The 12,096-nt window shown below is 45.2% G+C and overlaps 1 protein-coding gene across 6 annotated transcripts in view; it reads left to right on the top strand.

Annotated features, from left to right (window-relative positions):
• SMARCD3 (SWI/SNF related BAF chromatin remodeling complex subunit D3) overlaps positions 1-11,675 on the top strand; it is a 277,819-nt gene extending 266,144 nt beyond the window's left edge. For all 6 annotated transcript variants that reach the window (XM_075062050.1, XM_075062053.1, XM_075062049.1 and 3 more), the window contains 3 exons: positions 3,279-3,401; positions 10,499-10,600; positions 10,741-11,675. In XM_075062050.1, the coding sequence (XP_074918151.1) occupies positions 3,279-3,401; positions 10,499-10,600; positions 10,741-10,794 (279 nt within the window). In that variant the 3' untranslated portion in view covers positions 10,795-11,675. The remainder of the gene's footprint in view (positions 1-3,278; positions 3,402-10,498; positions 10,601-10,740) is intronic.
• Positions 11,676-12,096: the final 421 nt, after the last annotated feature.

The raw sequence follows: 12,096 nt of genomic DNA, 5'->3' as shown, positions 1-12,096 counted from the left end.
AAAAGACTCAGACCCCAAAAATTCCCTCCCTGACTTTGAAAAATCTGGTTTCCTGATTGGTCCTCTGGTCAGGTGTTTGGTTCTCTTTGTTAACCCTTTACAGGTAAAAGAAACATTAACCCTTAGCTATCTATTTATGACAATGTCCGACATCATCCTTGGTCTCCACCATTTCCCAACCACCACAGCGAGGAACTGCCTCAAGTTGCTGGGACATATGGCTGTGTGCACCTATGTGGTGAGCCACGCCAGGCTCAGGGTGTGCCCTTTTCAGTCCTGGTTAGCGACTGTGTACCGACCAACCAGGGATGCGCTGGACTCAGTGGTGATACTTCCCTGAGCGGTGCTGGATTCCTTCCAGTGGTGGCTCGACCCATGGGTGGTCTGTGTGGGAGTACCGTTTTACAGCCCTCAGTCATCACTTTCCCTGGTGCCAGACACATCAGATTTGGGGTTGGGGGGGGCACATCTCGGGAATCTCAGGACCCAAGGCCTTTGGTCCCGAGAGGACCTCTCTATACACATAAATGTCAGGGAGCTACGGGCTATTTACCTTGTCTGCCTCACTTTGAAATCTCACTTGGTGGGCAGATGTGTTGCAGTCCTCATGGACAATACCTCGGTGATGTTCTGTATCAACAAACAGGGAGATGCATGCTCCTCTCCCTTGTGCCAGGAAGCCCTCGCATTATAGGACTTTTGCATACAGAACACAATTCATCCAATGGCAGCATACCTCCCAGGGGTGCAGAACAGCCTGGCGAATGCTCTCAGCTGCTTGTTCCATGATCATGAGTGGTCCCTTCTCCGAGACGTGGCACACTCAATCTTCCGACTCTGGGGTTATTCCCAGATAGACCTGTTTGCCTCGAAGGACAGCAGTAAGTGTCAACGGTTCTGCTCCCTCATGGGGCGCACTCCAGGGTCTCTAACGGATGCCTTCTCCTCTCGTGGCAAGGCGGCCTGCTTTACGCCTTCCGTCCGATCCCCATGGTGCATAGGGTACGCCTCAAGATATGCAGGGATCACACTCGTGTCATACTGATAGCGCCGATGTGGCCGCGCCAGCATTGGTACACATCACTGCTGCACATGTCCATACAGGCGCCCCTCACGTTGCCCCTGCTCCCAGACCTGATCATTCAGGATCGGGGCCACCTCCGCCACCTGAACCTGGAGTCGTTCCACCTCACAGCCTGGATGCTCCATGGCTAAACCCGGTGGAAATGCAATGCTCACAGCAGGTCTCAGTAGCAGAAAACCCTCCACCAGGGCCACATACATGGCCAAGTGGAAACGTTTTTCCATCTAGGCTGAACAGCAGGGACAGGCTCCATTGCTTGCCCTGATCTCTGTCATCTTTGATTACCTACTCCAGCTGAGACAGCGGGGACTTTCCCTCTCTTCAGTTCGGGTACACTTGGCGGCCATCTCTGCGTTCTACCCAGGAGCTGAAGGTGGTTCAGTCATTGCAAACCCATTGGTTTGTTGCTTCCTCAAGGTCCTGTATAGGCTGTTCCCGCATACTCGACAACTAGTCCCGGCTTGGGACCTTAATTTTGTCCTCTCCACCCTCATGGGGCCTCCTTTTGAGCCACTGGCTACATGCTCTTTGCTATATCTCTCCTATAAAGTCACGTTCCTTGTGGCTGTCACCTCAGCCAGGAGGGTATCAGAGCTCAGAGCGCTGACATCCAAGCCTCCAAACACAGTCTTCCACAAAGACAAAGTCCAACTCAGGCCACACCCAGCGTTCCTTCCTAAGGTGGTCTCCCAATTACACATGGATCAGGACATTTTTCTCCCTGTGTTCTACCCTAAGCCACACTCCTCCAATGCAGAGCATAGGCTGTATTTCCTGTATGTTCGCAGGGCCCTGGTATTCTGTACTGAATGAACTAAACCGTTTAGGAAATCACCCAATTCTTCGTAGCTGTGGCCAACGGCGTATCTCCTCATGGATCACTGCTTGCATCCGCAAATTCTACAATCAGGCCAAGGTGCCTGCCCCACCAATCACAACCCACTCCACAAGGGCACAGGCCTTCTCTGCGGTGTTCCTGGCTCAGGTCTCAACACAGGAGATACGCAGGGCTGCCACATGGTCCTCAATCCACACATTCACATCGCACTATGCTATCATGCACCAGGCCAGAAACGATGCAGCCTTCGTCAGGGCGGTGCTCCAATCTGCAGGGAACTCCGACCCCACCACCTAAACTCAGGCTGGTGAGTCACTTGCTTGGAATGCACATGAACAATCACTCGAAGAAGAAAAAATAGTTACTCACTTTTTTGTAACTGTTGTTCTTCAAGATGTGTTGTTCATGTCCATTCCAATACCCACCCTCCTGCCCCTCTGTCAGAGTGCCACCAAGAAGGAACTGAGGGGGTGGAGGGTCGGTGGGCCCCTTATATAGAGCACCATGGAGGCACCACTCCAGGGAGCGCCAGGGCTGACCCCATTGACACTGCTAAGGGAAAATCTTCCAGCTGGTGTGCACGTAGCGTGCACACACCTGCTTGGAATGGACATGAACAACACATCTTGAAGAACAACAGTTACAAAAGGTGAGTAACTGTTTTTTTCTGTGGGTTAGCATGCTGTTCAGCGGTGTGGTGGATGTATTCCTTGAGTTGGAGATGGCGAAAGTAGGATTCTAGGTCATTGCAGAACTGTATCCTGTTCGTGGGGGTGGTGGGGCAGAAGGAGAGGCCCCGAGATAGGACATACTCTTCTGCCGGGCTAAGAGTATAGCTGGATAGATTAACAATATTGTTGGGTGAGTTAAGGGTACTTGTGCTTTCGTGTTTTCCTGCATCAGTGCCTATATTTGTTGCTTTGTTTTAATAGAAACAATTCTAATTACATAGTTATATAGCATCTTTCATCCAGAAAGATCCCAAAATATCTTACAGACTTAGCAAACTTGCTTAGTGTACACAGAAATCATTGCATCCTCCAGTGTAATAAATTAGCTCTTTGACAGTGCTTGCCTCACACTATCCAACAGTTTAGGGCAGGATGTGAAGAAGAATTCTGAATCTAGGTGAAGTGTATGAGTAGTCAGGAAAGCAGAACATGGCCAAGATATTATAGTTAACATGCTTATTCATGGGAAAGATGCCTTGGGATCCTTAGTAACTGTTATTTGTCAAAATGACAGTTCTGTGTTTCATATGAATTACAGATGAGCTGAAGAGGATAAACTCAGACTCATTGTGGCTTAGGGACACGTAAATACAAGAACGTCTATATTATTTCTTCTACTTTTCAGATTCATGAGACAATCGAATCTATAAACCAGCTAAAGATACAACGTGATTTCATGCTGAGTTTTTCCAAAGATCCCAAAGGATACATTCAAGACCTTCTCCGATCCCAGAGCAGGGATCTCAAGGTGAGCAAGTGTACTGGGAGGGAAGAGGAGGCAGTGGAGCACGGGCTTGAGCTGTGCATTTTCAGATTCATAGATTCCAAGGACAGAAGAGACCACTGTGATCATCTAGTTTGGCTTCCTGTATAACACAGGCCATAGAACTTCCCCAAAATAATTCCTAGAGCAGATCTTTTAGAAAAATTGTCATGTGAGAGAAGTGTTTGTAGTTCACAAAAGTTTCAACAAGTATTTTTGATCGGATCTGATCCATGTAGCTTTACTAAAAAATTGGTAAAGTATTTGCTCTTTGAGCACCTCAGAGCATGGTAGGTGCTTTTCCATACAAATCCCCCTTTAAGACTCACCTTTGCCTTGATGTGTACAAAAAGCTGCCAGGTCATAATGACTAGTTAGAGGGCAAGTCTGACTACTGTTTTTCATGAAAAACACTGTTTATTTTTGTCACGGTTCCTTCCCCACTCTGAACTTTAGGGTACAAATGTGGGGACCTGCATGGACACGTCTAAGCTTAATTACTAGCTTAGGTCTGTTACACTGCCACTATCCAGAATTTCAGTGTCTGGAGCACTTTCTGTCCCCCCAAAACTTTCCCCTCCCTGGGTTGCCTTGAGGGACTTCACTAATTTTCTGGTAAACACAGATCCAAACCCTTTAGATCTTAAAACAAAGAGAAATTAACCAGCCCCTCTCCTTTCCCCCGACCAATCCCTGATGAGTCCAGATCCAATCCTCACCTCTGTAAAATTGGATGGAAAATACTTTTACAGGGTAATAAGATTCATATAGCCCAGAGTAACCCCCTCTAGCCTTAGTTTCAAAGTTACAGCAAACAGAGGTAAAATCCTCTCAGCAAAAAAGGAACGGTTTGCAAGTTGAGAAAACAAAAATAAGACTAACATGCCCTTGCCTGGCTATTACTTACAATTTGAAACATGAGAGACTGATTCAGAAGATTTGGAGAGCCTGGATTGATGTCTGGTCCCTTTTAGTCCCAAGAGCGAACAACCCCCAAAACAAAGAGCACAAACGAAAGACTTCCCTCCACCAAGATTTGAAAGTATCTTGTCCCCCTATTGGTCCTCTGGTCAGGTGTCAGCCAGGTTTACTGAGCTTCTTAACCCTTTACAGGTAAAAGAGACATTAACCCTTAACTATCTGTTTATGACAATTTTGTCCACCTATTGTGTTTTCGCCTTGGTCCAGGGACTGTCTTTTATTTCATGACTATAGCATCCAACACAATGAAGTTTTGATCCTTGACTGGGAACTCTACGTTTTACTGCAGTACAATAATGAATAATAATGATTCACAGAAACAAATAAAGACACTTTCCCTTCCCCACAAAAGTCCTGAGTGCAGATGTATATTTGAGTTGTCTGCATGGAGTTGATAACTAAACTGCTATGATCAGATGATGAGTTTGGGGTGTAGGGCTGAGCTGGTGCCCTCTGGCTATGAAATTAAATCCTATGAAGTTGTACAAAACACAGCCACACAATCCCACAATGTCTCAGTGTAACTTTTGCTTAATTTTAATTTCCTTAAAACAATAAAAGAGATTAAATGCCAAGCCCTATTACTGCAATATTGAAGGTGCCAGTTTAAATATACAAAAATCAGTAACTGAGAAATTTCAGTCTTTTTTTTTTGAGCAATACTAACTTCCCACATTGTACTTAGGTAGGATTTTTAATTACTAGTTAGATTATTACACTGTATGCTATGGTAAACCACTATCTTATCATTAATAGCTCCCTCAAAAAAAACTTTAAATTAAATTTAATATGGCTACAATAAATAACAATAATTATTTGTCTCACCCAAAACTGCTGTGCACCTCACTTAACGCGTAAAAGAAGTAGCCCAATGGCTGAAGAATTTACAGTGTAAAATTAGACCAAACAGAAATAAGAGAACCCTTATACAAAATATGTGACAAGAACAGCACATTTAAAAATGAGCATTAAACAAATGGAAACTCTAATTCTTCTTCAAGTGATGGTCCCTATGTGGATTCTAAACATGGGTGAGCATGCCATGTGCTGGAGCAAGAACTGTTAATAGTAGTGTCCATTGACCTGCGCATACATTGTGCATCGCTGCTCGGCACATCCAAGGCTTTAAGAGGCTGTGTGAGTCGACATCACTCCAGTTCCCTCTTACTGCAACGTGGCCAGAGTCGCAACCCCTGTTCCTCAGTGCTCTTAGCTTGCTAAGAGAACTGGTTCTGTTCATTATACATAGTTTTCTTCTAGTTTTAGTTGTTTGTTGTCTGTTTGTTCATCATCAGTTAGTTAGTTTTCTGTTGGACTTTTCCCCTCTGGGGCTCCCCCCCGCCTGGGGTCTATGGCCTGGCAGTAGGATTAAAATACTGTGCTTCGTGCCAATGCTACTTCTCTGTGAGTGACAAGCACCAACGTTGTCTTTATTGCTTTGGTGAGGCTCACGTCGCTGCCCACTGCTCCATCTGCCGATCGTTCCCGCCGCGCACCTGGGAGGCCAGAGAACTCTGCCTCCGCAAGCACATGTGCTCCTGGGTTCGGGACTCATTGATCCTCTGGAACGACATTCAACACTGGCAGTGAGCACCTCCTCACACCCTTCCTGACTGGCACTGATGGCACTGGTGCACCCACCAAAAGCCCACCATGCGCATAAGAAGCACACTCGTGGGCACAAGAGTGGCTCCCAACAGGGACTGCCCCCAAATATAGTGTTGCTGCCACAAGCTGTGCCAGGTCAGCTGAGAATTTGTATGCTGACCCAGATGTTCCTGCTCTGAAAAAGTCCCACTCTGAGCACAAGTTCAAGCAGTGCCCTCCACCAGCACTGCCACCAGACATGGGACTGGCCCACTGCCATCACCCTTGCCTCTGTCAACTCTGCCGTGCCCATCTGGACTTGTCTGCTCGGTGCTGTGCATGCTGGGACATTTGTCCCCCCTCACACCAATGGCTGAGCTCATGTTGTTCTGTGCAGGCTCCCCTGCCCACTCCATGCCTCCAGTTGCTGTCCGCCTACCATCTCCCACGGACGAACTGCTCCTGCTCCAGCCTCTTACTCCACTCCACACTTCTCCACCAGGCCTTTCCACAGGTGCGCATCTGTTGCTCCTGGACGATCCCACCTTTCCTGCACCGATAGTCCCAATGACTCTATCCCTACCGGACCTGTTGTCCAATTCCAAGTGGTCCGGACCCCTTTTGCCAACCATACCCTCTGGTGTATGCTCCGCTGGCCAACCCATGGTTCTACTGCCCGCAGGTGCTGCTGTTGCCTGGTGACCCCTACGCCTGGCCCTACTGGGCAGCCTGGAACCTCTGCCATGAGCGCGGGATGCCATGTTGCTCACAGCACCCACTGTCACGCACAGCCCCTCCCTCTGTCTTACAGAACCTCTGGCCATCCCCACTCCGACAGTACTGGTGGTATCTTTGCCACCTCCAGTCTATACAGGCACCTCCTTGTCTTCAGACGGTGCCATCACTCCAGAAGTGATCCTGGCACCAGGCAAACTGGGTGAAACTATAGTAAAGAACAAAATTGTCAGACACACAGATTAACATTATTTGTTGGGGGGAAAAGTCAACATGGTTTTTATAAAGGGAAATCATGCCTCACCAAACTACTAGAATTCTTTGAGGGGGTCAACAAGCATGTGAACAAGGGGGATCCAGTGGATATAGTGTACTTAGATTTTCAGAAAGCCTTTGATAAGATCCCTCACCAAAGACTCTTAAGCAAAGTAAGCTGTCATGGGATAAGAGGGAAGATCCTCTCATGGATTGGTAACTGGTTGAAAGATAGGAAACAAAGGATAAGAGTAAATGATCAGTTTTCAGAAGGGAGAGAGGTAAATAGTGGTGTCCCCCAGGGGTCTGTACCGGGACCAGTCCTATTCAACATATTCATAAATGATCTAGAAAGAAGGGTATCGTAACTATAAAAGGGAAAGAAACAACCTCCTGTATACAATACTATAAAATCCCTCCTGGCCAGAGACACCATAATCCTTTTACCTGTAAAGGTTAAGAAGCTCAGGTAACCTGGTTGACACCTGACCCAAAGGACCAATAAGGGGACAAGATACTTTCAAATCTTGGTGGAGGGAAGGCTTTTGTTTGTGTGCTCTTTATTTTGGGGTTGTTCCCTCTTGGGACTAAGAGGGACCAGACATCAATTTATGCTCTCCAAATCTTTCTGAACAAGTCTCTCATATTTCAAATTTGTAAGTAACAGACATGCAAGGCCTGTTAGTTTTATTTTATTTTTTTTCTCAACTTGTAAATGTTCCTTTTGGCTAAGAGGATTTACCTCTGTTTGCTGTAACTTTGAACCTAAGGCTAGAGGGGGTTCCTCTGGGCTCTGTGAATCTGATTACCCTGTAAAGTATTTTCCATCCTGATTTTACAGAGGTGATTTCTTTCTTTCTTTCTTTTTCTTTCTTTCTTTCTTTCTTTCGTATTGATTTTTCCTTGTTTTAAGATCCAAGTGGATTGGATCTAGACTCACCAGGAATTGGTGGGGGAAAGGAGAGGGGATGGTTAAATTCTCCTTGTGTTAAGAGCCAAGGGGTTGGATCGGTGTTCACCAGGAACTTGGTGAAGAAGTCTCTCAAGCCTATCCAGGGAAGGGAGTTAGTATTTGGGAGTGGTGGCAGCAAAACCAGATCTAAGCTGGTAATTCAGTTTAGGGGTTCAAATGCAGGTCCTCATATCTGTACTCTAAAGTCCAGAGTGGGGAAGGAACTTTCACAAAAGGGCAAACAGTGAGGTGGCAAAATTTGCAGATGATACAAAACTACTCACGATAGTTAACTCCCAAGCAGACTGCAAAGAGCTACCAAAGGATCTCTCAAAACTGGGTGACTGGGCAGCAAAATGGCAGATGAAATTCAGTGTTAATAAATGCAAAGTAATGCATATTGGAAAACATAATCCCAACTATACATATAAAATGATGGGGTCTAAATTAACTGTTACCACGCAAGAAAAAGCTCTTGGAGTCATTGTGGATAGTTCTCTGAAAACATCCACTCAATGTGCAGCAGCAGTCAAAAAAGCGAACAGAATGTTGAGAATCATTAAGAAAGGGATAGATAATATGACAGAAAATATCATATTGCCACTACATAAATTAATGGTACGCCCACATTTTGAATACTGCGTGCAGATGTGGTCACCCCATCTCAAAAAAGATTTATTGGAACTGGAAAAGGTTCAGAAAACGGTAACAAAAATGATTAGGGGTATGGAATGGCTGCCATATGAGGAAAGATTAATAAAACTGGGACTTTTCAGCTTGGAAAAGAGACAACCAAGGGGGGATATGATAGAGGTCTATAAAATCATGACTGATGTGGAGAAAATAAATAAGGAAGTGTTATTTACTCCTTCTCATAATGCAAGAACTAAGGGCCACTAAATGAAATTAATAGACAACAGATTTAAAACAAACAAAAGAAGTATTTTTTTCACACAATGCACAGTCAGCCCGTGGAACTCTTTGCCAGAGGATATGGTTAAGGCCAAGTCTATAATAGGGTTCAAAAAAGAACAAGTTTATGGAAGATAGGTCCATCAATGACTGTTAGCCAGGATGGGCAGGGATGGTGTCCCTAGCCTCTGTTTGGTAGAAACTGGGAATGGGTGATGGTGTGGATCACTTGATGATTACCTGTTCTGTTCATTTCCTCTGGGGCACCTGGTATTGGCCACTGTCGGAAGACAAGATTCTGGGCTAGATGGACCATTGGTCTGACCCAGTGTGGCCGTTCTTATGTTCTTAAAAACAAGAGGTGTATCTGTGTTAAGAACTGGCTTCACAAAGACACAGAAGCTCTCAACTGAGACTAAGACAAAGGAACAGAGACAGAGAAAGGAAGCCAAATGGTTCCTACATCATCATGGCTCAAGGGAACCCTGAGGTTGGCCAGTCTAAAATCTGTCCTAGGGCTGGTCTACAGTGAAGAGTTACACCAGCATAACTGTCTCTCAGGGGTGTGAAAAATCCATACCCCTGAGGGAGAGACATAGTTAAAACGCCCTAATTCCCAGAGTAGAGAGCACTAGGTTGATGGAATAATTCTTCCATTGACCTAGCTAACACCTCTCAGGGAGGTGGATTACATACAGTGATGGAAGACCCCCCTCCCATCGCTGTAGTAAGTGTCTACACTGAAAAATACAGCAGTGCAGCTGTGACAGTGTAGTTTAAGTCTGGAAGTAGCCTTATCCTTCGCTTCTGTGTGTGAACTTAAGAACTTCATGATGCTGTGTTGACTAATAAACCCTACTCTGTTTTTGAGAAGGCTGCATGGAGCTGCAGCAGATAGTTGCTGAAGTGCATTGATGTCTGAAGAGTGTAAAGTCTCTTAACAAGAGTATGCTTTAGCCAGACTAGCTGGGCAAAGCTTAAAGTGAGAAGCGGGAGTGCTGGAGCGTGGAAGCGCAGTCTAGGAGACATTGAGGCCATACAGTGTATCCTTGTGGAAAAGTGTCAACCCTTGGGGGTTTTGCACGCTGAAGGGGTCCTCTCAGGGAACTATTTACAAGCCAGGGCATAGCATGGATTCTGTGCATTTTTGACTGTGCAATGCACTAAATGTCCCCTGCCTTGTTCTGCAACAACAGTTATATTTGCTCAGCTTTTCAAAGCAGTGCAGGGGATTTGGTCATTGCTTTTAATGACTTAAAAGTTCCCTGCACTGCTTTGAAAATCTCCACCATTTAAAGATTTTTCTTTTCTCATAAATTGTTCAAATCTTTTTATATTTTCATGCAAATATTGAAAAAGTACCTCAAGTTTCTGGCCAATTTTTAGCCTTCAGTTTTTCTCTCCTTTCCTAATTTATTAATTGACTGACTTTCTCCATAGCAGTTCTTTCCCTGTTGGGAAATGGAGTGGGGTCAGGAGATATATGGATTTTAGATAAGGACAGCACTGTAGCAAGGATTTTTGGTTAAGATCCTGACAAATTAATGCCGGTGAGGGAGCCGCATAGCCATTGCTGGGACACTTTGATGCCAGGTATGTTAGGGGGTTAACATGCAGATTATAACAGATGTGGTAAGGAATCGTTGCATCTCTGTCACAGGTGATGACTGATGTGGTTGGGAACCCTGAGGAGGAGCGTAGAGCTGAATTTTATCATGAGCCGTGGTCCCAGGAGGCTGTGAGCAGATATTTTTACTGCAAGGTAAGGAGGAAATGTAACTTAGCCTACTTGTGTTATGCATTCTGGCTAACTGGGCATGGGCAGAGTGAATCTTACCGCCTACTGATTGATAATGTGTGAATCTGCAGAATTGTACAGACCTATAATTTTTATTCTTTCAGATCCAACAGCGTCGGCAGGAACTGGAACAGTCTCTGGGAGTGCGTAACACATAAACATTATTCACAACCTCCCATTGGCATTGTGAACCTAGAGCCAGTGGACGTCTCAGTGTTACTTAAGCTCATTGTTACACATGGACTTGCTTAATGACTGGACAAGAATGTGCCATCAGCAACACCAGTCACAACACCAGCTTTAGCGTGACCCCAGAAAATCCTGCTAATATGAGTGTCTCAAACCATTCCAGGCCAGAGAGGGCACAAGACTTCTGTTCCCCATTGAGGTGTCCATATTAATAAGGATTAAATGTTCATCCATCTACTTGCATCATTGAGTTTTAGTAGAAAGTTCAGACACTACACAGCAAACTTATTGGACTATACCATATATTCATGGTGGGGGGGATGCTAGATGTTACAGGAGACTGTGGATATGGAGAAACAAAGGCAGTTCTCATTCTTCATGGTTTCAGCTGTGATCTGAGAGTCTCCTATGACAACTTTCTGCACTGATAATTCCCTGAAATTGGACAAAATGTTCTCTCTTCCAGCTGTGGAATCATTCAGTTACCCAAACGCAGCTTCCATTCCAACTGGAACTGGCCAAGGGGCTGCCCTCCCCCATGGGAGAGAAAGATTTCTGCCCATTAAGTGACAAAACATCTAAAAGGAAGAGATACAGCCAGGCCATTCATTCTTCAAGACCTTATCCCCCTGACTGAAAGATGGAGTGAAGTCCGTTTCACCACACAAGCCAATAACTCATCATGATGCTCAAATTTACCGTGCTAAGAGGAAAATAACTGCCTCTATGATAAGAAAACTGCCAGTGGCATCATTGGAGCCAATAGTGGTGAGGTTGGAGCCAAAAGGACGCGTTCTGGGAAAGTGGAAATGATCTAGTGGTGCTTTGTGTGTATAACTGCTTTAGCTACAGTTACTATTACTGGAAGGCTACAATGTAAGGTATCTGATTTCATTACTTTTGAGCTGTGCTGGCTGTAACATTAGGAACAGTGCTCAAACGATGTTTCCTCCTGATCACTGAAGTGCTGCAGAGTCCAAGATGTGCAACTTCATAGCATGTAAGAAAATTGCAGTGACTTCTCTTCTCTGACTCCATGGATGAACCCTATGTTTCAACCACAGATGTACTACCTATACCAGAAAAAACTTTCATCCTCTTTATTTAATCTGTAACTGTACTTCAGGATGCTGCTGGGTTACAAGCACTGTCTGCCTCAATCAAGTTCCAGCAGTAGAGATTGAGAACTCCTAGAAAAAACAGCTTCCCTTGAGAAGTATAGGAGATCCAGGCTATGAAAATTACAACCTATTAAACAGCCAAGAAGTAGG

The sequence above is a fragment of the Chelonoidis abingdonii genome, chromosome 2, assembly GCF_003597395.2.
Source record: "Chelonoidis abingdonii isolate Lonesome George chromosome 2, CheloAbing_2.0, whole genome shotgun sequence".
In the NCBI taxonomy this organism is placed as follows: Eukaryota; Metazoa; Chordata; order Testudines; family Testudinidae; genus Chelonoidis; species Chelonoidis abingdonii.
This window is presented reverse-complemented; position numbering and strand designations above follow the sequence as displayed.